Source organism: Erithacus rubecula (genome assembly GCF_903797595.1).
Source record: "Erithacus rubecula genome assembly, chromosome: 6".
Classification (NCBI taxonomy): domain Eukaryota; kingdom Metazoa; phylum Chordata; class Aves; order Passeriformes; family Muscicapidae; genus Erithacus; species Erithacus rubecula.
The window spans coordinates 4,949,799-4,977,683 of NC_136688.1; the positions used below are offsets into that span (position 1 = coordinate 4,949,799).

Below are 27,885 nucleotides of genomic sequence, written 5' to 3' on the forward strand. Positions count from 1 at the left end.
CAAATTGCAGGAATTTCACTGCTGCTGGCTGTGCCTAGATAAGAGATTACAGAAAATCTGAACCACTGAACATGCTGGCAGGTAGACCAATACAAATATACATACATTGCTGCTGGTTCTTTTAATGTAGATTGAAATCTTCCAGGAGCCAGTTGTGGAATAAAAATATAGCAGTGGCCAAGCACTCAGACACACTGAGAATCTGTGTGAGAGAATCAGAAGTCAGAGTCAGAATCTGTTCTGAGAATCTCAGACACAATCTGAGAATATTGTGTCACTTTTGTTCCATCTGGAGCTAGGAAGGAGGTATGAGGAAACAGGATGCTCCTCCCAGCAGTCCTCTAAGTTTTTGAAAGGAATTGTGAAAGACCAAATAAAAGGGAAAGGAGAGAATCACCCACTTTTGCCTCCTGCTAACCCCTTTAGGCTGCCCTGAGAATAATTTGGTTGCATTTCTGCCTGGTACTGATTAATTCTCACATCAGGAACCATTGCACTTCAGAAGGGGCGTATGAAGGAGTCTCCATTAAGCCTGCAAGCAGATCCATTTAATTGACTGGGAGTGCTTACACCCGCTGTGTTTCTATGCTATAAATCCTTGAAACCTGTTCCACTAGTGACAGATGGCCTGGTTCAGGATTAATGAAACAAAATATCTGTGCCACTGCATCAAACAGCTGAAGAAGCTGGCATCAGATCCTCAACCAGAGAAAAACGTGCAGACTACTCTACTCCTTTGCTCCTGGAAATTTTTCTGGGGCGAGGGGCAAGAGGGATTTGGCCATGAGTTTGGGAATTCCTGGCAGTCTTCCTGGAGCAGTCCTGTGCAGCAAGCTCCCTTTTCCCTGGAAGTGTGGACAAATGGCCATTGTTTATGGGACAGGCTGGAGCAGCAAAGGGCAAGCTTGTTCCAGAGACTGACATCCCAGGGCACCCAGGATGTAGTGTAACACCAGCCAGGTGCCTGGTTGGTTTGTTGGATGTGCTCTGTAGGGTGCACGTGGGTGCTTTTCAGGGTTCCCCAGGTAGGAATCCTGTGGCTGACTGTGACAGTCAGCTTTAGTGGGGTGCTGAGCAGCTCCAGCACAAATTATGCTGGAGAGCATAACAGTGGCACAAAGCTGCCCACCACACAGGGGCTTCATATTCAGTGCTGAAACAGTGACAGAAACAGAAAATGAGCAAGGAGATTATGTATCTGCACAATAAAAGTACCCAGTAAATTAATATTTTTAATTGCTGTTACACACAGAAGAAATGAGAAAAAAATTACATTCCAAACAAAGAATTAAAATAGTAAAATCAGCATAAAAATGTGTTAAGAAAAAGATCCCAGATCAATTGGCTGTACTGTATGTGGTGACCTTTACAATCACAGTAAAGAAAGTAAGTGCTAGAGACTTTCAGACATGGCAAAGTGCTTGACTCCCCAGAGAAGAGCAGCTGTTTCAGACACATCTTTCAGTGCACTCTGCCTGGAATGTGTGGGAGAGGGGCTGGAGCAAGAGATCACACAGGTCCAAGACAAAGATTAGTGTTCAGGACAGACCAGCCACTCTGCATTCTCAGGCAGGCAGAACTGCCACTTGCCCAGTAGCATTTGCTTTTTCCTTCCTTGTTTATTTTTTGGGCTTTTTTTTTGTTTTTGGTGGTGGTGGTTTTTGGGGTTTTGTTCTTGTTTTTGTTGTTGCTTTCTGGTTTTCGAGTTTTATTTAACAAAGCTTCAGGTTCTGCTGGCCTGACCCTGCCAGCACCATAGGCTTGGAGCAAGCCTCCCCAGCTGAATTAGGAGCAAGGCTTGGTCCAGCAGGAACCTGCACCAGCAGGGTCTAGATAAATATGTTTGTAGTGATTCAGCACCATCGCCCAATGGGCTGGTTTTGGTTTCTTGCTTTTCTTCTGTCAGGAAAAGGTGTCTTTTATTTCCTTATGCTCTGTCTTCTGACTGATCCAAACTGGCCCAGTCGTGCTCCCACTGAAGTCTTGGTGGCTCAACCCCTGCATCCTGTGCTTCAGCCTCACTTTTGAGCCATCACACCACTCCAGTGGCTCACCCAACAGCAGCATAGTGTCACCACAGAAACAATACAAGCCACAGAAGTTTTGGCATTCCTGCCAACTGGCCACCCTTTTTTCATTTGTAGTCTGTCTACAGTTGTGTATTTTTATTCTTTACAGTAAGAGCAAAAATAAAATAACATTAAGAAAATTTTCTCCAAACTAAGAAAATGAAAACCCATCAAATATTTTAAAGAAACCATAAAAATTTGCATTGTGTTTGCTTCTGAGTTCATATTAAGATTTTACTGCAGCTGCTTCAAAATTATGGTCCATTTCACATGTACACAGCTCACATTCCTTGGTGTATAATTCTTTGCCTTCATTTGTTTTTGTACAGCAGCTAGTGCTACAAAGACTAGGTAGTTTCTAGCTGTGGTCCAGATTCAGATCAGTGAACAGTGGCATTTTTATCTTAGTTGAGAACATGATGATGGTTGAGAGCTGTATTTCTAGATCAACTTCTGTTCTGGGCCATAGGACTGGTGGTACAAGCACTTCCTCTGCTACAAAGCTTCCTTGATTTGGGTGAAAAGAATTCAAGAAGGATGTGCTGACTTTATTAATTCCATCAAGGCTTTCTCTCTATGCTGATTTTAAAGCCAGTAAAACTTACAGTCGACGAAATTCAACATCCTTGTAAAGGTTGTCTCATGAAACACAGCTGACCTTCTGCAGACTGAAGGTTGAACAGAATGACTTAATTTTCTGTTCCAGCTTGTTCAAAAGCCCCAGCAGATTGTGAGGTACTCTGTTTTGGTTGGATTATACTTACTCTAGCTAACAGTGAGGGACAAGATCAGACTGCAAAAGTTGGATGCAAGGTTCACATCTAACAATTTTGTCAAGGCTTTCAGAAGAACTAAAAACCATTTGCAAAACTGAAATTAGAGAGTTCAGATTTTTAAGCTAAACCTCCCTCAGTGTTCAAGTGTAGCTGAGCCCATCCTGTTAACCAGCATGAATAAATATTTTGCTTTTTCTGCTATCTGATACAAATTCAAAAGGCAGTCACGCATTCCATGTTTTAAGACAAGTCCTGCAAATCCCTAAAAGCAATTTGAACATTAAAATTGGATAATACTTGTGACTTACATAACACTTGACATCTTCAAAGTGCTGCATGAGGATCAATCCTCATTATATCCTTGTGGGGTAGGTAAGAGCTAATAGCTGCATTTTAGAACGGGGTGAGAGCCTGGTCCCCTGCTGGGATAACTCGGCATTGCACTGGCCCTCATACACCAGATGTGGACCTGGCCCCAGAAAATTTAAGTGACTCACCCAGGGCCACAAAAGGAGCAAACATGGATAAAAGGCAGGAGAATAACCCAAAAGGATTTCTGTCATTAGAAGTCAGCAACTTCCCATTCTCTTCCAAGAACACAGTTATGATGCCTCTACATAAAAGACCCTGTCTGTATTCAGAAACCAAGCAAAGAGAACGAGGCACCTGCCACTGAGCTCTACAGTTACTGTTGGCTTTGATCTGCTCTTTCCAGAGCAGCTCTCAAAAATACCATGACAGCAAGGTGAAAATGCAGGTGTTAGCATCAAACTACAGGACTGGAAAACTTTGAAGAGCCACTAAAAGCTGCCAAGTTCCTCTTGGGAATTTTATAAGCTTTTATATAAGAATTTTATATAAATTACCTCCACTGTTGATAACATGAAACCCTCAACAATCCACTCAAAAGCCATGTTAAGATTAATTCTTAAACCAACTGGTCTTACAGATGCCTCAGATGGAGAAGTAAGAAGCCAGGTATTCAGCACAGAGTAAGAAGAAAGCCTAAAGTTAAAATCCTCTGGCTTTGTTCTTCTTGACCTGCCATTTGTACATGAGCATCACCCTGTGACACAGCCCAGAAGCATTACTAGCACTTAAAAACAAGTTGCAATTAGCACTGCTTCTTTGACTGACCCTGAGAATTCTGTGCAAGGAGGATCTGCCTACAGAAAGAGGCTGAAGTGAACATGCTGCATCTTTTATATGTCCAATTAAAGAGCCAATGGACCTCCAAGAGGGTGATAACTACAGAAAGTAACCAAACTGTGTAAGCTCAAGTGACCATGGACAGGGATTGCAGAAGGATGTTTGGATCAGCAGTGTCAAAAGAAAACAGCTGTGCTTAGCAACAAAAGTAGCTGCTGCTGGGGCCAGGAACACTCCACCACCAGGAAGGTTCCATTCCCTCTGTAATGTTCCTGGGCCAAAGACTGGGTGCTTCTCAAGGACTGTGCTCCTGAAAAGGAGAAGAATGGATGGAACCTCAGTTTTGCAGCACAAAGAGGCAACAGGACAGTAACACAATTTGTCACTTATGAACACCACTCCTTTTTCTACTTTATTTCAAAGTGAAGATTGCCCTCCCTGGGGTTGAGGGAACAGCTTTAATCCCAAGAAAAGTTATTTAACAGCCTGCCAGCAACTGCTTAGCGTTTCTCAGGATTTAGGCATCTCAAAATTGTGTCAGATCACAGTCCACAGCAGCTGGTCTCTTCCCAGCAGGAAAGAGTCTCCAGGAAAACAGTCTCATTCAAGTAATATGGATTAGAAAGAGGAATGCAGAGCCAGAGAGAGATTTTGAAGATTAAGAGCCTTGGCCAGCAAACCTCCAAGCCAACCAGGACTCTCCTTTGTATGCTGAGGGCTCTGCCTCATGTTCCCAGGAAGGCTGAAGCTGTTGCAGCACTGGGATGGAGCCAGTGTGACTGGCCAATGTGTCCCAGCCAGGTCACTCCAGGTGATCTGTCCAGGACACCAAGGGAACAGCTCACTTAGGTTGCACGAGTTTCTGCTATCCCACCCAGAGACCTCTGCCACCAGAAACTGCACCTCTGGTGGAGAGGAGGGGCCTCCTAATAACACATCAAGACTCTTTTCTGAAAGTATCCAGTAGCTGATGGTAGAGCAGGACAGCAAAGCAAGCCAAGAAGAAAAAGCACACAGAAAAGCAACTCAGCTATTTTCAGGCAGTGCAAGACTACTCGTTTCTAGAGAGGAAAAAAAAAAAGAATCAAAACTCAAGACTTTTAAATAAAGCTTACTTTATCACACAAGCATTTCCCTCAAAGCAAAGGGAAGCTCAGGATGTGGGGGAGCTCCTCTGAAGAACTGCCAGCTAAGGACTGAGTGTGCTGGACTGACCCATGCCAAGGAGCTGGGACTCAAAGACTGCAGTGTGCTGTTTGCTCACATGCTGAGAGGATGGTGGGACTCACCCCAAATGCTTAGCTGGGTCACTCTGTTGTAGGAGGAGATTTGCAAACAGCCAAGCTGAGTAACAGCAGGTGACATCTGCAGAGAGCTACAGTGAAGGGTTCAATGTGTGGCCAGGAGATAAGCAATGCTGATGAATGAAAATGGTTTATGGCTCTAAATTCCCTTAGCTGTTTACTCCAGGCAGGCCCCGATGTGCCAGTGAATGAATACTGACAGTATTACATAACAGCATTAAAGGGAAGGGATTACAAGGGGCTGTGCTACCTACAGTGTTTTCCCTCTCCATAATGCAGCTGACCTTTCTGATCCCTGTCTGAAAAGCAGCAGATGCCCCCATGGGGTCAGGGTGGTTAACCCAGATTTCTGTAACACTGGCTGCATTTGTACTTGATGGAGAAGACATGGGGAGGAAATGCCTATTCTCTGCCAGGCACACCAGGTGAGGTTGGAGAGGAATGGGAAACACACTCAGCACCTCTCAACACAAGGGCAAAGCTAGCAGGGTTCTATGTGAGCCCATGTGAGTTTGAGAAGGAAGTGGCAGGCGTGCTGAACACAAAGGACAGTGCTTTTCAGGAAGTTCTGCTGAAAAGGGGCTTTCTTAAAAAAAAAAAAAAAAAAAAAAGAAGTGGTGTAAAGAGGATCGTTTTCCACCAGCTGGCAAAACACGACAATCTACATCCAAAATCAGGGCCTTGATCACAGGAAATGCTCACACAAAGATTTAAGATACTGCAGGCAGCAGTACTAAAAGTAGTATTGCAAGTGCTACTAAAACTTAACGGGTACATGGAATATTACTTGTTACGACATTGGAGAAAAAAGGCATAAAGATTAGATGCCTGTCTGCCATACTAAGGATAATTAGGGCATACACTGATTAAGAGAATGAGTAAGTTCTGCTTTAAAAATCAAAGTTCCTCATGTGCCCATTGCATCTCACTGGTGGCTGCAGGCACCGTGCAACTGCGTGCATGTGGCGAGGCAGAACACGCTGGCCTGGCTACTGAGATGTCCCTGAAATCCCACCAAACTCCTCTCAACAGTTCTGCCACAGGCAGCAATGCTGACTTGCACCTAGAGACCTGCCCTGGAGTAGTGATCACTGTAATCAAAGCTCAGCACTGCCAGCACACCTCTCACTCTGTGCCCTCAGATTGGGGTTCTGGCTTCATGCTGGTTCTGGTGGGTACTGCCCCATGTGCTGCCACTGACTTCAGAGCTCAGCTCCCAGCTGCATATGCTGTTTTTATTCTCCCTCCAAGCTTCCTCTCAGCAGAGGAATAGCTCCAGTTTGCATACCAAGTTTGTAATGCACAAGAAGAGACAAACATCAGTTAAATTAATTTTTACCTATGACTTCAGCAGAGATCTGTAGCTGTCTGCCTACAGTTGAGCCTTTTAGCACAGTGCAGGAGGCCAAACCTCCTTTCCATCAGCCCTCCTCTTCCCAGACATTTAGCATCCATTTCCAGACTAACAAGTAAAATGCAGTAGTACAGCACTTCCAAGGAGAAAAAGTTTAACAAGTAACTACTGCAGGGGCAGTCTAAGCTTTCTGATGTGGACTCCACACTGAAGTAAGCTGTATTCAGAGAAAGCCAACGAAAAGAAAAGTAATTCCCAAAGGTAATGCTTCAAAGAAGCAAAATCAACATCACCAGTGTGCCTAGAGAAATGGAGATCTCTCTCAGGGGTGAACGCAGCTACAGCACCTGAGATATAACCCATGAGTTCACAGACTACTGGCACTCCACCTAGCTCCTCTTCCTGAAGTCCTCTTCATCCCTGGTCTCCACGGCCGACAGCGCGATCAGCATCTGGGCGGCGTAGTAGGTGGCCATGATGATGAAGCGCGAGTAGGGCACGGGGAAGCAGAACTTGTTGAGCGCGATGGTGAGGTCCGACACCATGAAGAGCATGGCGCCCACGCAGGCCGACAGCTTGGTCCACGTCCACAGGTCGTTGCACAGCTGCACGCCCGCCACCGCCCGCCAGCCCATGAAGCCGATCAGGGCGATGTAGACGGCCACCAGGTAGGTGAAGGGGCCCGAGAGGTAGGAGTACAGGAAGGCATAGCAGGAGCTGGAGACAACGCCCATCAGCAAGCCGGCTTTGAGGTCCAAAGGCTTCATGCCAAAGGCTGAAGAGTACAGGATGTGTGTGATGGCGAACATCAGCAGACCTGGAGAGAGGCATTGACACTGAGTGTGACCTTTCATCAGTGACTGGCAGCAGCAGAAAAAAATATTCATTGCAGTGTCACCTACCAGTAACACTACCAGTGATAATCACACTGACCATTTGAGACCATTTTATTACAAAAATCTGTACATGGCAAATAGTACCAAGTCCCCAACCTAAAAAAAGCCCCAGCACAATTACAGCTGCAGCCAAGTACAGCTCTGCTGTGACAAAAGCCTTTCTGCTGATAAGCTGGGTGGAACTGATGGAAGCTGATCGAAAAGGAATTGATCTTGTTTTTCAGGTAGTTCTTCTTCCCCTGCTTTGGATGGAAGGTTGGGAGGAAGGCAGACCAAAGATCACCCCCTCTATCATAGTGTTTTGCTCATAGGTCACATGTGGAACAGGAAGACTGGAACCACAGCAGTGTAGGAACAAAACGTGACAAAAGACACTAATCCCTCTGTACCCTGACACAAAGCCTGCCCATATTTAGCCACAAACCCAAAGGCACTTGAGAACTAAATCTGGCTGCTTCTCCACCTCTGCCCATAGCTGGGAGAAACCTAAGCTGGAAAGAAGCAGTTGGCATATTTCATATAGGACTGCACCAATGTGATCTGCCAACAATTTTATGGCTATTTGCAAGATTCAGATGAACCTTACCAGGAATCAGCCTGGGAAAACAAAATGCCAGCTTCCCTTTGAAGTGCAACACCCCTGAGAAATGCCAGATGTGGGTGTTGGAAGGTGCTGTCCATATGTTATTCACTTGCCAGTAATCCATTTGACAAAAATATGTCCCGATGTGCTGGTACAGCTGCTGCCTCCAAGCTGTCATGACAACTGTAGATAATGGGCCACAAACAGAGCCCAGCTCCTTGGGTTGTCTGGTTCCCAGACCCACCATGGTACAGCTGCAGGCTCTCCAGCTTTATCCTGGCAGGGTTATTAGAGGAGTTGGAAGTTTTCATGCAACTCCACAGCATGAAATGGAGAAAAGGAAGCCGAGTCCTCCAGCAGAACACTTGTTAACATTTAACATGTGATGCACTGGTGTAAAAAGCAGTCACAAAAACCTGAAGCTGGCAGATGTTGCTTCATTCTACTACTCTTATATTGAGGCAGCCCAAGGAAGTAGAAGTGTCTCCCTGCCTTTGGAGAGGACCAGATCAGACACCCAGTGAGAGCTCAGCCATGGTGGGATGAGAAAGAAATCCACAGGAGGGAGGGGTGCTGGTGGGATCTGTTTTGCAGGGTGAGGCTAGAGAAAATGGAAACGTGAAGGGGAAAGAAGAGAAGCACAAAAGAGGACAAGAAGAAGCTGATGTTTCACAGAGCTATTGCACCTCATGGACAGAACACTGAAGAAAATGAGAAGGGATTTAGGACAAGAGCTTTTTATAGGGTTGTAGTGCAGGAAAGGTTAGAGCTGAGGAAGGTGGTAAAGAGGAGAAGGTTATGTTGCCCTAGCAGTGAGGAATGTTTTTTTCCCTTCAGTGGCATTATATGGAGCATTCTTCAACAGAGGACTGAAGAATGTTTTGCCCTTCATGCAGGCATCTATCAGCAAGGAGGAGGAGAGGACAGGATGCAGCAGGCAAAGAGCCTGGAAAGGCAGGAGGAGTTCTGTGATATGTGGTAGGGCTGGTCACAAACAAGGGAGTCAGCTCCCAGGTTTACTCATTCAACACCCACAAACCAAGCCAGGAACTAGGGAAAACTGTGATGGTTTCACAGGGAAGGGAGTGCATTTCTCTTGCATTTCTCAGCCTTTAGCTTGGTCCTCTTAACCACATCAGGGAGATCAGCCCTTTTCTCCCATCTTCTTCCTCTGGGTTTCCTCAGGCTGGTAATAAGGCCTTTTTCCTAGTCCCTTTCTTCACCAAATGCATGAATTGTTTCTAAGTTCCTGATATCAAAGGAGGTGGATATTAACACTGTAAAGTATCTTCTACAGCAGTAAGACAGTAGTCAGAAAATAACGTGTTATTAGCAGACTGAAACAGCAAAAATGAAAAAAAGTCAAGCATGCCAGGAGTAGGTTCCCAGGCTCTCACTTCCCTATAAAGTAATGAACAAACGTCCTTTTATAAACTCATTGTCTCAAAAGCTTTTCAAATGAGCCCAGTTTCCAACCCTTTTTAGTCCAAAAACTGCAGAAATTGAACAGAATGTAGATTTTTATTCACTATTTCCTCTTCTTTCCTGAAAATTCAAATTCCCACAACTGATGACGTCAAAAATATTGTCAGTTGTCAGCAACAGCAATCTGATGAGTTTTAAACAGGAGAAAATACATTTTTCAGGCAAACAGAAAGATGAAGTGGAGCAATGCACTTTATCTGTTTATATCTGAAATGCAAGTATTAACACTTTCCAACAGAAGGTAGTCTTGTGATAAGTGGTAAGGCTGGTCAAAAACAAGGGAGTCAGCTCTTAGATTTACTCATTCAACTCAGCTCAGTGGGCTGAGATTTTTAAAATGCTCCAACAGAGCTTTTCTTCTCCTTAAGAAGAAAAAATGTGCCTAAACCCACAAAGCAGAACTTCTCAGTTATGAAAACCTGACTCATTTGCAGATTAAAACTCATCAACCAGATGCTGAATTGCTGTGACTGGTTAACCTTCCTCTAGCATTAATTGGGACAGGAAACTCAGATATACCAGTTACATGGGAATGGACAAGCATGGAACAGTCCATACACAAAAATGATCATGGGGAGAATTGGGCCTTGAATGTTTCCCAAGCCATAGCTCAAGGAGCAACTCCAGGAGGCAAAAGCAGTTGGGCTGAGGGGACTGAGCCAGGTACTCCTGTTGGGAGGAGGCAATGGGTGGGAATGTCAGCACTCAACACCAAAGGGATGGCACCTCAAGAAGGCAAGAAATCCTCAGCAACGTGCCCAAGGTTCAGCCAGAGAAAGCCAATCCTCAGGGCCTAATCCAAACCCCACCACAATCAGTAAATATTTTTACATGAACTTTTAATGGGATGGGGATAAGCCCTTGGGAAGCAGTATTAAAACCAGATTCAGAGCATTTGGCCTTTCAAATCTGGCACTGCACACACTTCCTTCTCATAAAGAAAGAGCCTGTGGGAATATCAGAATAAAACTAAATACTAACCCCGTGAGAGAGGGGGAAAAATAAGCCTTTGATTTTCTGAGCTGACAACAGCACAAGTCAGGAAAGTTCTCTCATCCCATCACATTTTCCAGTGGGACAGTCACAGCAGACAGTTTATGGTGGGTGTTATGTGCAATCCCTGTGCTGGTTAAATTAAATTCAGAAACCCCACCAGTCAGTTCAGTGAAGGACTCAACTGCTGCTGATTTCTTGTGACAGTCCAAGGCCAGGAAGAGAGTTGCTGCAGGCAGGTTCAACATGGCTTTAAATGACTAATCTGAATCATTATGTTCCAGTCTGAAAACTAGCAAAACAAACCAAGCTCATTTTGCTCTGAGATGTGGATCTTTCTGTAGAGAAGACAGACCACTGCAGTAAGGCTTGTCCTTGATTGACCATCATTTAAATGTTTTGCAAAACAGACATGTCTTGTACAACAGGCTGCATGATTCACACTGATGAACCTGCAAGTAGGACAAGATTGCTGCTGCTTTGGTTTCTATCATCCACTTAATGCCTCCCCCAGGCTATGGGCTTGTCTATCAAAACATAAATGTCCTCTCCACCTGTTCTCCACCAAGGACCTTTGCACAATATGAACACAAATGTCCTCTCCACCTGTTCTCCACCAAGGACCTTTGCACAATATGTTCCATCCCCAATCCTCACAGGAAAGGGCTGACAGATCTCCCTGCAGAGAGAAAAAGGTAAATACTTCCCATAGCTTCATGGGAACTGATGAGGGCCATGAGCATTTCCTTCTCTTTCCCAGGGATTCTGGCATGCCATCTTTTCAACTCCAGCCAGCCCAGATGCTGTGACACATCCCAGGAAACCTAACCTGACCCAATTACCTCTCTAACCTCAAGAGAAGCTCAAGAGAAAGACTCATCCATGATGCGATTCCTCAAACCATGATGGATTTTAGTCAAGGGGTAAGTGCTTCCCAGCGCCCAGGGCTTAAGCTCCACATGAATAAACAAAACATGTGGCCCAGCAACTCATTACTAAATAAAGAGGGTAACATCTGGGCACTCTGGCATCCCTTTAGGACTGACATACTCACCATGAATGAAGTAGCCCTGCTCCTGCCAGATGAGAAAGGCGTCGCCCACTGCCGAGAATATGAGTCCCGCTAGGATGCGGCTGGCACTCCGGTGTGACACTAAGAAGTTAATCCCATGAGCCAGGAGGAAAACCCACAGGCAAAAGATGGGCAGACATTTAATGAGGGCACTGAACCAGGATGGGCTGGAAGTTGGCAGCCAGAGGACAAAATAGACACAAGTGGCTTTAAAGAAGGGGACCAGTTTGGGGCCTTCACTCTTCACCTATAGAAAACAAACATTAAAAAACAAGAAATTAATAGGATCATCAGAAGCATCCATGGAATAAACTTTATAACAGAACTGCCTCCTTCCCTTCAAAAGCTGCTCTTCCATATCCTGCAAGCTGGCAGTGTTCCTACCCCAAGAAATGTTGGTTGAACTTGACCATGATCCTCTGCCTAGACCTTTGTGACCCCCTCTGCTGAAAACACATCTCAGTTGGCAGGATGGGGTTTGGGTGGTGGATTTGGAGGAAGTTTTAGAACCTTTTCTCCTTATTTGTTCCACTCAAAATATTTAAGCCATTAGTCAAACTCCTCTGGTGCTCCTTGTCACCTATGTCGTGTCTAAGCTAACTCCTTTTATACACCTTTCCAGGAGCTGTGAAAATGCTGCACGCCCAGATATATCCCAACAGCAAACAAGCCAATAGAGGCACAAACCTTCTCTCCCATTTTCACAAATCCTCCTGTTTAGCCAGTTGCAGATCACCCTGAGGATACAACATTTCTCCTAGCACATTCTTTCCCCTGCCCTGTAGCCTCATGCCTGGAGCTTGCTGTTAGCATCACTAACATCAAAACCCAACACATCAACCTCTCAGGTGAGGATGTCACTTCCTTGGCTGACTAATAGCAACATCAACCTTGAGTGGCTTTGTTCTAGCATTACACTAATAGTACAGTACCCATATTGCAGGAAATGTTTTGACTCAGGGCTCTACTGTGTAAATACAGACACAAAAATGCAGCATGAGCACTTGGCTACTCATAACAAAACCACAGTAAGGGCAGGGCACAGAGCTACGGGCTCCACAAGCTGGGTCTGCTCTTGACACTTAGCTGAGACCACTCTGCACAGTGATATATATTGTGTTCACCTGCCCTCCTGGCACATTTCTGCATTTCAGTGCAGGTGGGGAAAACTCCACGAGAAACAAAGCTATGATTTTATTTTCTTCTGGAGAAAATCTGAGGGCCAAAACAAGGAGCAAAGGAAAAGACTGTAACTGCTTCCATGCCTGCCTCAGCCATGTCCTAGAGCCTACAGGAGGCCTGTTTCCTCTTGCACCTAAGGCAGTGCAACCCCCAGAGCTCCTCTGCAAGCAGGGGTTCACCCTCAGTCTTCCCATTTCTTTGGTCAAGCAAGATTTATTTGCTACACATCACAATGACTTCCCACTACTCGCAGCCAAAGCACACAGAGGCCTCCTGCACTGGGGGAAAATTGAGAGGCATCCAAACTGATTTCACACTGTGAAGTCCAATTTGTCTTTTTTTTTTTTTTTCCTCCAATAATTTGACCCTTTTTCTGCTTCCTGCATCATGGGACATTGTCATGACCAGTGTCCATCTTCCTTTGATGCAGGGTGCCTTAGTGCAGATACTCAGAACAGGTGAAGATAGCACAGGAAATATTCCATGCTTACAGTGCTCAGGTGATAAAGCCTAATCTCATAAAAATTCCAGAGCATTTACGGGCACAAGCAAATGGAGTCAGGTGGAGTTGGAAGACAGAGGCAGAGGCAGAGGAGGGCATCTTCACATGCAGTATCTAAAAAGGGAATGCAACCTCTGAAGCAGTGAGGCTATAAATAAAGGGCATCCCAAGAAGACCGTGCCTTCAAAATTTTTCTCACATCTCATGGAAATTTCCCCAGCATATCAGCAGTTTCTTGGCAGTAAGGTATTTCAATATACATTATTCATAGGCTATTGCCAACACAATTTTTAAACACTCCATTAAACAACCAGGCTACACAATTCCCTAACAAAAGGACATCAGCAAGCCGTTAACTTTCTTGTATTACATGGTGAGCCGTCGTGAGTCTTCTACTTAGGCTGTCTAAATTAATCACCATTTACCACTCCTTGTCTGCATTCCCTGGGAAAATTCTGGCAGCAAATAGCAAATGAACTTGAAATAAAAGTCATAAAAACCCATGTAGTCTCCTCACAGTACTGGAGTTGCCTGGAAACTATCAAGTACTGTAGGGGAAAGAGTGCATAGAAGCATACAGGAGAGTATTTGGGTTAGTAAACATGGTAGGTTTTATTTAATACCTCATATTAAAGGAAAAACACCTGCTGGGAGCAGTTACAATTACCATCACAGCTTGCCCTCCCCTGCGTGCACACATGATGAGACAGGTTTTAATTACACTTGTCATTTCCCCAGGAGCCTTGCCTTACTGAAGCTAAGGTACAAACTTGTGCAGAACTATTATGTTTGCTTGGTAAGCTTAGAATTACCTTTTCTCACTGTCTGTATATGAATTTTACAAGCCCAGACAGCTTTATTTTAGAATAATGTTTTGTATTATTTCCATCCTAATAATAATTAAGGAATTTTTCATGCATAAGAGTTACAGCACTCTCATGTAAGAATGATCTCATACTTCTAGAAAGGTTACAGGCTTCTCATCATTGACACTTTATTTCTTAACACTTTTTCTCCAAGAATACTCTAGATTAATTATTTCCAGCCATGCCCTTGCCCATCACTGAATGCTGCAGCCCACTGGAGCCCTTTTATGGCTCTGACCAAGATGAGGGCCCCATCAGTGGCACTGGAAATACTTTGGAAAAGTCCTCCAAGAAAAACTGAGGCAACCAGAGGGTGAGGCTGGGGATTATCCTCTGTTTGGTCACATGGCTGAGGCTTGGAAAGAGGTGGTGGGGCAATATGCCACCTGAAGGACAAGTCAAGACTGGTATTGGAAAACCATGTACAAACATGACTGGAAGCTGTGGCTTGAGGAAAGTCAAACATATAATCCATTATGGGACTTGCTGTACCACAGGGAAGAGGAACATTTCTTGTTCTGCATGGATAAATTGGATTAAACCATCCATCTCTTTTATCCCTGTGTCTCAGAGACAGCATGTGAGATGGGGCTGCACCATGGGGCTGGAAAACAAAGCACTTGATGGAGGTGACAAGATCCTTATTGCTAACGTGTGTGAATGGTCATGGCTTTAAACTGGGTTTTGCCATTTTGTTACAAATTCTATTGAATTTTTCTTCCCATATCTTTTCTCCTACTACTGCTAATTTACTCTGTGCTGAAATGCAGTACAGAAAGTATCTTGAATGCAAAAACAAGGCAGTATTTCCAACATTTGGATTTCTAAACTGAGCATAATTTAGGGCTTTTTCTTAACTGCTATGGCTACTAAGTTACTTAGAGTCTTCAAAAATTAGTTTAAACTGCTGTAAAGTCACTATCTCTGTATTTGTAGAATCACAGTAGAAGTACTATTTATTAAATTATCTGTATCCAACCAAATCCAATGAAACCCTCCAAGACTTGGGCAGACTAGAAGGAAGTTGTGTCTTGGCTTGCACCAAGAGAGTTTATCCCTTCCAGTCTCAACCATTCTGTGATTCTGTGATCTTCAAACAGAACATGGTATTGGCACATGCAGCTCTCTGGAGGCTCAGGGCTTGGATATCCACCTCCCTAGGTGTTCATAGGTTTACAGGATCCTTTTTTGTTTTGTCTGTGCTCATTCTGCTCCAGTTTAAGATACTGCTGTATATGACCTGTTCTGACTGCTGCAGGCATATAACCAAACCAAAAAATTCACATCTGGCTCCTCTACTCCAGAATAAACCCCATTCACAAAGGAACAGCTACACTCATAAGGCAGTGCCCTGAATTTCTTTAACATTTTGAAGCCAATTGTCTGCATCTGTATCACAAGTGAGAAAGCAAATCCAGCTGCCACAAGGAGGGAGAGATCTTCCTTCTGAGGTACAGAACATCAGAAGCTTGTCACATTAAAATGTTAAAGTTGGGCAGAGTTCATTGCTCCTAAGCCTTGCACTGGTCCCAGCAAACAATGTGGAGTAGCAACTCCTCTCTGCAAAGCCCCCTAAATCATCCTGCAATGAAAATGAGTATATAGACACCACCTGTGTGCCAACCTGCTGTGGAGATATGGCTTGCACCCACTGGGCTGCAAAGTGCTGTAAAAATAATACCCCAGCTATTCCACTGAGAAACACTTGAACACAGCTGTGTGCACTGGCCAAAAAAAGCTGGGCTGTTGTCCTCCACCCAGCCCTCCCATCAGCCTTGTACCATTTTGTGTCTGAGCTGCTCCTCCTGGCTTTTGGCATCCAGCACTGTGGATCGTGCCTTGGTTCCGCCCTACTGTGACAATTGTTCTCACACCCAGCTGTGAGCCAATAAATATTTATTTGGCTTTGTTGCCATGTTTTCTGCCACTGAAAGCCCATGACCCTTGCTTCTCATTGCCGAGAATATGTGGCTCTGTGCAAGGCTCTCCAGCTCTGCTCTCCTGCAGGAACAAACATGCTCCTAGGGGACAACAGATCACCTATTGCCATTTGTCAAGGAAGGTAGTGGCTTGTACATGTCCCAGGTCACTCCTGAATAAAATTCTGAAAATAAGTGCTTGTTATGGAGGGTGGTGAAGAGTTACTGAACCAGCCAGTCAACTTGTCTGAAATACTGTGTTGGTGCAACATATTTTTGCAATTAATAGGAGGGTTTATGTTTGTGTTGGAGATGCCAGGGGCCAAGCATCCAAGGCAGATGGCTCCTGAACAGGCTCCACATGCTGCAGGAAATTCAGGGTAATAGATAAATCTCCCCTCAAGTAGAGACAAGACTAGAGGATTGCATCTAAGATGCATTTGTAAAATAGCAAATAAATGACCCAGAAGATGGTACATGTTATGCATGTGGGAAAATTCACATGCTGGCAATCCTGGCTTCATCATGCTTATGCCATTTAATGAGTTTTGCCAGGTCTTTATTGCAGCTTCTGACACTCCCCAGCATAACTCAGGGCCTCTGTTTCTCCCACAAGGGTAATGCAATGAAACTCAGCTCATGCTCAGGTGTTCAGTCAGATCTGTTTGCAAGGGGTTGAAAAAACATGGATTTGTCTGACAGGAGCCTCTGCTGTCCAGCACAAGCCAAAAGCAACTCTGGACTCTGCCTGAACACTTCCAGCCTGAAAAAGGACCATCCTCCCAGCTCAGACACATGAACATCCAAGGCAGCTCTTCCACCCCCAGGATCTCTTAAACTCCTGCAAAATAGGGCAGATTTGTTGGCTTCCATCATTCCTCTCTCTACCTCAGCAGTCCGGGTACTCTCTTCCCCACCTCAGTTAAGCAAAGTAAGGTCCAACTGTACTTCCAAGCTTTGTTCCACAACAGACTAACACAGGGTTGAGAGCTAGAAATACTTGACTTCTTTTTCTTAAGACCAAGCTATGGCTATTTGCCAGAAAAATGCAATTTAAAAATTGGCACGGGCACTCACAGTTCTTGGGTGGTGAACTCAGCTATACTGCTACACAAATTCTTGGCACCAGTAAAGTCACCCTTTGGTGGAGGCACAGAGGAGCAGGCAGTGGGTGAGGATCAATCAAACTGGCATCAAATAATGGCCCCTGTGCATGGCTGGCCTGCTCCAGCAGGACAAAGAGCCACAACAAATCTTATTTTCAGCACCAAGTCAAAATGCTACCCAACCTGCAGTCACATTAACACTCAACAGAATCTCCAGATAAACCACAGGGGATGAAAACCTGTCAGCACCCAGGCTGCTTCCAGATGAGTGACTTCCCCTCCAATGCAGAGAGAAGAGAGGAAGTTTTCAGCACGAGTTTCCCTGCAGATGCCTGGCAGCAGGGCAATGAATGTTTGCCTGTGCCAGCCTGTCCCAGGTGGAATGGCAGCTCAAGCCCCTGCAGCGAGGCTGCACGCCCAGGCACCACAGAGCATGGCATAGCCACCCAGCTGGGCATCAAAAATGGGCTGGTTTGTGCCAGGAAAGCTGGGCAGCACTCGTTCTCCACTTGAGCTGTGGCAGTGGCACGAGATTGCAGACACCACTTTTGCAGTGTGAGTAAAACAGCAGCCCCATCTTGTTGTCAGGTGCTTGAGGAAGAAGAATGTAAAACACGCTGGGTGCTGAGCAGTCACACTGACCACGTTCACAGAGCTGCTGACGAGGCCAGGCTGGCTCAGCAGCCACTGTCACCTGGGAGCTCTTGGACATCGCAGCTCTCAGATAAAAAACATACATCTGCAGACACCTGGCATGTAAAACAGTCACAAATGGGAAACTGGAGTCTTGCCCTCAAAAGATGCCTTTTAAGAGGCTCCAGAAATATGAGGGAGCAGTCCTTTAGGAGCCTAAAGTAGATGGAGGAGGTTCTGGAGCCAAGGAAATCTTCCCACTGCATCAGGGCACTGCTTGTTCCACATATTGCAAGAGCAGCCCACTCCCACTTCTTGTCTTTTAAACCCTAGCATTGCCAGAGCTATCTTCAGACACTGGAGCACAGTGTTCCTCCAGCAGTTAAGGAAGTTACAGTATCCATACAAGCTACCTCCTGCACTAAAGAGAAGATGCAACAGTGTCTCTGGGACCTCCCTGCAGTACCCAGGACCTACTGCTGTCAGGCCAGGTACTGCTACACCCACCAACACCTTACAAGTCACTGGGGTACCTGCCCTTGGCTTTCAGGGACTGCAGGGAACTCTTCAAGGTGATGAAGCCTTTCTTTAGCAGATGTTAACTCATTAAAAAATACAGACAAATACATTTCATCCTGAAGACTCAGCCTGGAAATGCGTATTTCTGCTAAGGTGTTTTTGGGGGGATGTTTGGTTTTTTTTTTTTCCCCATTACCAATCATCTGTCCTGTCTACCAGACTGGCACAGGAACACAAGCAGGGCTATTTTAAAAACCTCTTCTTAACCTGTGGTAGTAATGATTGACTCCACATCTGTAGCAATGCTACAGCTGTCAGCAGTTTTGGAGAGTATGGTCAATAATGTGCCACTGCCAAGCACTAACAATACTAAAGTAGTCAAGAATTCAAAAGCCTCTTCAGGCCTACAGGGGCTGTCAGACTAGTGCTTTCAGGGTAGTTCAATGCTCTCAGAAATGAAAGCAAAAATATAGTATTTGCCTGAAAACATCTTATCTCGGAGCAAAGATTGCTTTTCCCTCTTGAGATTCCGGATCTTCATTTTTGTGCAGCAGAAAGCAAGCCCCTCCAAACATTTCCTTCACTCTAAGACTCACAAAAGAACCCCTTGCAGATGCTTAAAAACCTGAACCACAATGGGTCTGTCTTTTCATTTTGCTCATCAGAGCTGCAGTGCTGCCACAGCAAGGGCACACATCCTTCCTCTTAAGTGAGGTCAGCTGGGGTCATATCCTTACTGCTACCCTGGACATCAGGAGGAGGTTGTGAAGCCACAGGGAATTCCAGGAGCCAGGTAGCCAGCACCCTGAAATGCACAGTTGGTACCTGTCCCAGACAATTCCTCTCAGGTTGGGAAGGGGCAATTATTTGGCCTGTCACACTAGAATCCAGATAAAAAATTGCAGAAAAATCTCCACAGCTTATCCTGGGGAGGGCTTCCAGACTACCAGCACTTGTTCTCAGGAGACTCATTGTTATTTATATCACACTTTTCTGTGAAAGGGAGTGCAGATTTCTGTTACCCAGGAAGAAGCAGTTTTAGGTAAGCCCAACATGCAAGCTGCCAGGCACAGAGCACAGCAAAAAGCAGCACCCTCTTGCAAGGCCCATTGCTACAGACAAGTGCCACCCACTGTCATCTGTCCCCAGAGCTGTGTGGCAAAACTGGAACCTCTCTCCAGTCCCTGGTGCAGAACCAAAATAAAATACCCCAGGGAGAGCTGTCAGTTCTTCCCTTCTCAGCACCAAGGGCAGGCTGAATCTCCAGGTAATAGCCGAGAGTGATCTGCATACAGAGTGCTTTGTTCCCAGGGCTGAAATCCATCTTCTGCTTGCACTCCCCCATCTCCAGCATTATTTGCACCCCACAACCCATTGCAACATTTATGTGCTTGTTGGAGGGCCTCAGCCACTCTGTCATTTTGCTGTGGCATTGGGGATGCACAGAAGAATGTGTACTCAGAGAAATGGGCACTTGGCAAAGCTCTACCCTGCCCCATACTGCTTTCCACCAGGGACTGGTATTTGTGAGGGAAGGGAGCCCCTTGCATCCAGAAGCAACCTCTTCAGGAGAGAAATGTCATTTTCCCTACAATCTGTGGGGAATAATGTGGGTCTAAATGAAGGGCACTGCAGGCATTGGTGCTGTCACAGCCCTTTGCCAGGAGTGCAGCCCAGAAGGCAGGTGGCACATGACAGGCTGTACCAGCCCTACCAGCATTGCCAAAAAGACATGCCAAGGGTGAAACCGCCTCAGGCACTCACTTTTGCAGCTCACCTTTCTGGCTCTCACAACAGACTGGTGCACACTTGGCAGAGGTGAGGTTTTTGCAAAAGGAACAGGAAAGAAGAGCTGAAACAGGAGGGGAAGGGAGCTGCCAGTGTCTGGGAAAGCTGGCAACTCTGCCCAAGAGACTTTTGCTATATGAATCCTCACAAGGGGCTGCAATAATACCAGCAAAGGCAAATAGGGCTGTGCTGGGAAGCCCAGGAGGGACTGCTCAGCTTGTCTTATGCTTATCAGGAAGCTAAATTAAATGCTTTACCTGTGTCATGTCCTGCAGCTCAAAAGCTTGTGAAATACTGATATTGAAGAAAATCAGAAGGGAAAAATAGCAATGAATCACAATAAAGATGTGTATTTAGAGAGATGCTGCTCTGATAGCTTACAAAAAAGCAGCAGTCCTCCTCATGTTATCATGGGATCAATATGCTTAAGAGGGTGTTAAGGTCAAAGGATGACAGCAGAGCTAGAGATTTTATTTCCCATATCTATTCTTATGTCAAGATTCTGTGACCTGGAGAGGTCAGTATCAGACACAACTTACCTGAAGACAAATTGGATCTTCCCAGCCAGTCTCAACAGATATGAAGTGGGCAGGTGCAAACACTAACTCACACATTCCCAGGACTCACACTGATACACCAAGGCTTCTACTTGCAAAACCCCTGCTGTAATCAGGCTGCATAAACAAATGCAGACCACATTAATAAATGAGTGTGCGCCTGCTTACCAGGATTTATGCCCTTTACACCGAGGGTACAGATCCAGAGATGCAACCAAGCAAAGTGAAAACTTCAATTAAAACACCAGTTAAGTGATAGCTTTGTTATCACACTCCTTTTATATCAGGGTTGCAGGGAAAAGCCGCAAAACTTGCTCAGTTCCTCCTGCAATGGAGCACAAGTCAGCACTGCTACCCATCCCCTAAAAAAATCAAAGACACAAGCAAATAGGGATACAGTAGCCAAACCACGGCCTCAGCCCAGCTCTGCTGAAGCCATGTAAATCTGACTGGTGTGCCTAGAATGTGCTGAAAAATGAGCAGCTGGCTTAAGGTCAAACTTCCCTCAGTCTCAAGCAATGATTCAATCAGAGGCTACTTGAGACCAGCAGAAAGGCACTCATTTTGATACATAACAGGAAATGCGATGCCTGATGTCAGCTGATGCCATATCTGCCTCCGAAGCTGGTATCTGGTGAGAGGCAAAATATGAAATTTTACCATTCATTCAAACTTGACAAAAGTCTCAAGGTCAATTTGGTAACAAGGGTGTCTCATCTTTTCTCAGTTTTGGCAAGAACCTGCCTTACAGTAATCTACAGGAATTAGTTTTTGGGAGAAGAGTAGCCTGTTGGTAGAAACAAGGCATTTCCATAGGATTGCAGCAAGGTGAACCAAAAGAGCCATCATTCTCACTAATAGGCAGATTTGCAATACAAGAGTCAGCCTTGCAACACTGACTTAACGCAAGAAGAGAGGCAAGTTCCATTTATTCAAAACAAAACTACATCTGTGCAACTTGAGTCAGAGGCTGCAGTGTGAGCCCCTGGGCTCTGTTGGTGTCTGAAATCCTTCCCAGACCATGGAATGAAATTTTCAGGAAAGCTCTTGCCCAGCCCATCTACTGCCTTTCAGCTCTGGTGGTGTGTAAAGTCCTAGACAGTTTTCTGTGCTGTGTCACCTGGATACTTGTTCACATCCAGAATTATATGGAGAGATGCTCTAGACTGACATATTTGTCACACAGAAACCTATCATGAGCTGAAATGCTATTTAGATTATGGCAATATAGGAAATGGATATAGATAGGGCACAAGCAGGCTAGAAGGAATAATCATCACCCTCATTTTGTGTGAGTTGCAGTAAGCAAAACCTACATCTCTACTGCAATGACAAGTCTACTGGGCATTGTGTGACGTGAAGGACAGTAGAAAAATTAAGTGGTGATATAATAACCACTTGGGCCTCCAGGAGGGAAGGGAATTATGCAACTAATAATCTTTTTGCTGTTCAAGAGTTTCCACATGCTAGCAGAAGATGGGTTCCTGATGCCATCTTTTTCTAAGAGTCTAATTTTACTGGCGTTATTATTTCCTCAGCACTATGAAGTTACCCACAGAGAAGATAACTTTGGCTTTTCTGCTGCACGCAGTGTATTTTGGACAGAGATACTTGAACATGAAAAGAGAACAGAAGAAATCCATCTCTGTTCTTTCAGAGGAATTACGTGTAAGTACAGACTTCAGAACTGGACCCACAATCTTAATGCTCAAAGCACACTTTGAACAGCAGGCGCGCGTGCCTTGAGTGATACACTTGGGTTAATGAAGCCTTTAATGCACAGCACTGCCTGCAGCAGGGACCAGCACTGCCTGCTCAGTGCTCCCTCCCCAGCACTGGGAAGAGCTCTGCAGGCTCTGCTAGCCCACCCTCCCCTAGCAACAGCTACGGCAAGGAATGTCAATGTCACAGCAAGAATGCACGAGTTCAGTCTGAGAAAATAAATCGTGGCATGTAACACTATGCCTGGGCTTTAGCTGGCATAAATCAGCACAGCTTTTTGCTCGGTAGGACCAAAGTTTTTAGGCTTCTCCCAAAAGGTGGGACTGACATAAATGTTATTAAGATCCAGCTAAGCTTTGCTAAGGTGATGTTTCCCTCCCTTTCTTCAGTGAGTTCAGAAGTTTAGAAATATTTTCTATCATTCATTTACATTGGCTTGGTTTTTATAGTAGTGCCATATTTCCATAATTGTCAGTGCATTATCTGAACGTGCATGTCTACAAGCTTCCTGCATAATAAAATCCCAATTTATGATGCATTTAAGTAATGGGGGAAATTACAATGAAAGCAACAATGTTGCATATGAACAGAGTAAAATTAAACCATAAAAGTAAAATTAACCATAAGTTACTTCTAACTTAGATGGTTGCTAACATTTCATTCATTAATGCAGAAACAATACATCCTCTCTTTAAGAAGCAAAGCTGAAATAGTTCAGTGTGATCTGGCTTTCCTGTTTTCAGCAAAAGTTTGAGGATTATGGAGCACCCTTTTTATTAATAAACCTTTAAAACTATGCTTAGAACTACAGTTGCCCACAGTGGAGAGTCTCTAAGCAACATGATTTACATCAGGTTTCCATACCTATCTGGATCAGTGTGGTTTGGCCCCTGTTCAGAAACACAAATAATACCCATTCAGTTCTCTAGCCTTATTCCATACTTCTTGCTGGTCAATATCTTTCCAGACTGTACCTTTCAGGTATTCTGCCCAGTTTTTGCAAGTCACCTTTATACTCTGTCTCTGTGACATCCTGTATCTTTCCCAAGGGCTGGTGGGGGCTGCTCTCAGGAGGGTGCTGCTGCTTCCCACCCACAAGGGATGGGGCTGAGGGCTCCACTTCCTTTGTGCACTCCAAACAACATATCCTTTCCCAATCCAGATATCTCTGTTTAAAGATGCAAATACACCAGACGACAAAAGGGAAGGGATGGGGATTGTTAAAATAGGGATTTTGGGCAATAATCTGTCCCAAAGAGTGTTTCACCTGTCTCCCATACATATGGCTGTGCTAGGTCGAGTACATGTCAGGTGTGGAGGGGATGTTGTAGGGATGAGAGGCCCTAATTCATCTTGCTCTAAAAGACACACCAGTATCATCTATAACTTCCCTCTAAAGAGATCTACCCTCAGCCAATTAATCTGTACTTTGCATGCCCTGTTTTCCTCAAAGTGCTGTGAAGCCCTACACTAAGTTTAGTCCTAACTTTAGGAATAAAATAGAGTCCCTTTGAGCAAGGAGCATTATGTAAATGTCAGAATGACTGCATGTCTCCAGGCTCATCTCCTGCACACTTATGGCTCCTGCAATCATGCTGCCTGCTGGGCAGAAAGGTCTTTAGGGCAAGAGCTATCTCCCACAAGCTCACACTAAAAACTGCTTAGACAACAGTGGGGGAAGTAGGGGGACCTGGACAAAAATCACTAATGAGTGCTCTTTTATTAAGGTGGGACCAGTGATGATTGAACAAAAATGGAATTAAACCTCACATATCCACAAAGCAAACACACTATCAACATTGTGCTCCAACTGCAGGCTCTCAGCCTACCTGGCTTTATGCAGAAAAAACAGCTCTTAATCAGAGCAGTATCAAGAATAACAAATTCAAAGCAGGATGCTCCTGCTTGCCTAGCAGAGTAAGCAGGGAAAGCTTCCCTCCAAGGTGACTTCCAACCAGAGTGAGCATCGCTCACCAGATGGAACAGGGTGGCAGACAAATGCATCTTCCCTGCCACAGCCCAGCACCATGCAAGTCTAGACTCTGACATCAGCAGGACTCCAGAGCTTTATCCCAGCTGAGGACCTGGCACAATCTGTTAAAAGGTACTTTGGCACCAGACTTGTTTATTTGTGGGTATGCTCAGCACATATGAATTGTACAGCATCAGAGACCACAGCCTGATGAGCTCTGCACAATGCTGTGGCCTCTCCCTGTGTACTGGGCAGATATTCCAAGCCTCCAGGCACTGATGCACACCTGGCACAAACAAGCAGTCCTAGTTTGATCCTCTCCATGGACCATGCCTCCTTGTGTGGTTCCTTCCCGCTATCAGCGGTACAGCAGACTCAGAACTCAGGGGTTTTGACTCTTCTAAAAAGAGTGTCCTAAGGAAGGAAATAGGGGGAGACACAGGAGAGCAGGTTGTGTGTAAGCATCCAAGACCACCTGCTGCAGTATTGTACCAAGACCATCACTTTGAGAGGGGCAAGAAAAATCCTGTCACTCTCAGATGTGCTCTTCTGGTGCTCTCCCCATTGAGCCTGATGCTGCAGTGTGCTGGGAGAGGACACACTACAGAAAAATCAATTCCTCTGGCTAATTTGATTATGCCTCAGGTGCTGCCCCTCCAGAGACTCTCCCCATCGTGTCATGGCAGTGATATCCATGCTGGCTCCAAAGATCTGGTCTATCTATGCAGCAAAGGCAGTGCAATATAGAGATAAAGGCTGGGCCCCGAGGTGAGCACCCAGCTGTGGCCAGACCGATGGCCACTGCCCTTCCCTTCAGCGAGAGACTTGCAGGAGGGAGCCCACCAGCTGCAGAGCCATCCTGCTCCTCAGCCCCAGCCGTGCAAGGGCCACACCACGCTCCTGGCAGCACAGGCTGCTGCACAGCACCGATTCCAGCCCCCTTCCCGGGCTGTGGCACAGCCAGCATGGAGCAGCACGGTGCCCTCCTTCAGAGGAACAGCAACTGACCGCCACTGACAGATGTGCAGAATACTGCTACTCACAACACTGAAGGCTTGCACCTCTTTTTTTGTGAGCTGTGTGGAGGATCAGTCACCCTTCCCTCCCAGCTCCACAGCAGTGGCAAACAGCTGCAGCTCTGGTCACAGCTCCTGGTCCTATTGTCCATCCAGCTCCCCATGGCTTCACACCTGTGTTAGTTGCCTTTAGAGAAGCAAACTGTTCACATCATGGATACAGAGAAGAAATGTGCTTTGTTACATGTCAAAAGGGCAAGTGAGAAAATAAGTTTTTTTCATTTTCCTCTTCAGTTTACCTTCCTAAAGCCTTCCGGTTTGAACTCTGTACACCCTTCCCAACACGTACTCGTGCTTTAGTCATTTACCTCAAAGCTCAGTTGAAATAACACTCTGCAAGACCACCCTGATGCACAACAGCCAAGTATAGCCTTCTGCACGCTGTGAAACAAAACCTGTCAGTTTCTGAGCCACTCCAGTACTGTCCCAACATGAGACTGCACTTCAAAGATACACATCCACCATTCAGTATAACTAAAAGCGTTACTGAAGGACAAATTTAGTTTATGGCACAAAAGCACATTTTACATTATTTTGGAAAAACACAAAAAAGTTTGGCACTACAACATTATAATTTCCAAGCTACTTCCCTCTGTCTCTAGAGATAAAAGTCATCCCCAGGCTGCTGATGAACTTACCAGGTACATGTTAATAACTGGGGGAAAATTCATCCGAACTATCAGACAATACAGCCTGCTGTGCAGAACTGGCAAAGCAATTTAAAAGTTCTGAACGCCAGCTTTGTGAGTTAAGATCAGGACAAGATTTCTACCTGCCAGAGAGTATGCAATAGCCTGGCCCTTAACCAAAGTATTTCAAAACAAAATGAGAATGGATCTACAGGGAACCAGGATATCAGCAGTAGGTGTTCAGTGCTGCAGCAAAGCACCAGGAAATTTTCCCACCAACAGCATGTGTTAAGTCTGCTGGGATATTCCAACAAATCCCTCACTTTCTAGAAAGGGAAAGATGCAAAGCAGCAAGTCTAACAGTGCAGCCTCTCTGCTGTTCTGGCAATTCTTTCAACATTGGAACAGCCCCTATTCACCTGCAGGGGCAATTCCTCGTGCTGCTGGCACAAGTCACAGCTCCTTCAGTTACCATCAATCCAAGAGTTCTGCTGCACACATCACCTACTGACAGGACAGCAGCGAGTTGCTAGCTTATCGCTGGTTACGTTAATTAAGCTTCGTGAACCCCCATGAGACAGGCAGGTGACACCAATCCCAATCTCATGTCGCTAGATGGTGGAAGTGCCAGACTGACTTGCAGACGAGATGAGGTCTCAGCGAGAGGTCACCCGACCTACGGAAAGGTCTGCCCCACACGGGGGTCAACACAGGGCTCAGCCCAAGCCAGGACCTGGTCAGCAAAGCCACCTCCGGATGGCGAGGCAGAGGCGCCTGCGAGCGCAGGGGAGGCGGCGGGGACAGGAGGATGCTGCCGGGCACTGCCGCGATGCGAGCCCAGGGCAGCTGGGGCAGCGTCGCTCCGAGCAGATGCAGCGCACGTAGAGCAGATGTGCCGCGGATGTTTTTACAAATACACACGACAAAAGGAGGACGCAGCGCACAGCCGCCCGGGCAGGCGCACCGCTGGAGCAACAGCTGCCGGGGGAGGCCGGGTGAGCATCCCGGGAGCGGGGGTGCCGCGGGACGAGAGGAGCGCCCGCCGCGCTCGGGGACAGCGCCGGGGAGCGGGGACAGCGCCGGGAGCGGGGACAGCGCCGGGGAGCGGGGACAGCGCCGGGAGCGGGACACCGGCCGAGTGGCCGTGGGAGGGGGCGCGGGCCCCGCCGCCCGCCCGCCCGCGGCCCGCACTCACCACGGTGACGGGGGACACCATGTCGGCGGCGGGGCGCGCTGCTGCCGTGGCCGCTGTCGCCGTCGCCGCTGGCCAGCCCGCTGCCCTGCCTGCCTGCCGGGGCGCTTTTTTAGGCGGCGCTGACGTCACAGGAGAGGGGCCCCCGCGGCGAATGCGCTGCGGGGAGCAGGAGGGGGCGGCCCGGGCCCGCCCGGCGGGCGGCGCGATCGGAGCGGGCGGCCCCGGCCCCGGGCGCGCTGCCGGGAGGGCGAGCGCCTGGCCCGGCCCCGGCCCCGGCGGCGTCAGCGCCGCCTCCGCCCCCTGGCCGGGCGCCCTCCGCAGCCGGTGCGGCAGGGCCGTGCCGGGCGCCAGCGCTGTCCCCGGGCAGCGGCGGCCCCTGGGCGGCCGAGGGGCTCCGGGCCGGGCACACGGGCGGTTCCGCGCCCTGCGCCGCCGCTCCGCGGGGCGCTGGCGCCGGCGGTACAGCGCGGGGCGAGAGGCAGCGCAGCGCTCAGCCCCCGCTCTCCGCCGGGCCCGCCCCGCGCACCCGGTCCCCCGT

General features: G+C 46.6%; 2 protein-coding genes across 3 annotated transcripts in view; one reads left to right on the plus strand and one right to left on the minus strand.

Moving 5' to 3' along the window:
* The window catches only part of IGSF22 (immunoglobulin superfamily member 22), a gene marked incomplete at its 5' end in the record, with an annotated part of 41,262 nt that extends 16,530 nt beyond the window's left edge, over positions 1 to 24,732 (plus strand). The window contains 2 exon segments of the mRNA XM_079309986.1: positions 22,292 to 22,421; positions 24,203 to 24,732.
* Positions 103 to 27,806, minus strand: TMEM86A (transmembrane protein 86A). Of its 2 annotated transcripts, XM_079308467.1 has the most exons (4): positions 27,348 to 27,806; positions 11,664 to 11,928; positions 7,042 to 7,469; positions 103 to 202 (listed from the first exon to the last, which is right to left on the minus strand). In XM_079308467.1, exons 1-3 carry the CDS (start codon positions 27,366 to 27,368, stop codon positions 7,042 to 7,044), a joined length of 714 nt encoding a protein of 237 aa, XP_079164593.1. In that variant the 5' UTR covers positions 27,369 to 27,806; the 3' UTR covers positions 103 to 202. The 2 variants fall into 2 exon arrangements, with proteins under 2 accessions (XP_079164593.1, XP_079164592.1); XM_079308466.1 differs by having other exon boundaries at positions 103 to 7,469.
* Between the last annotated feature and the right edge of the window lie 79 nt (positions 27,807 to 27,885).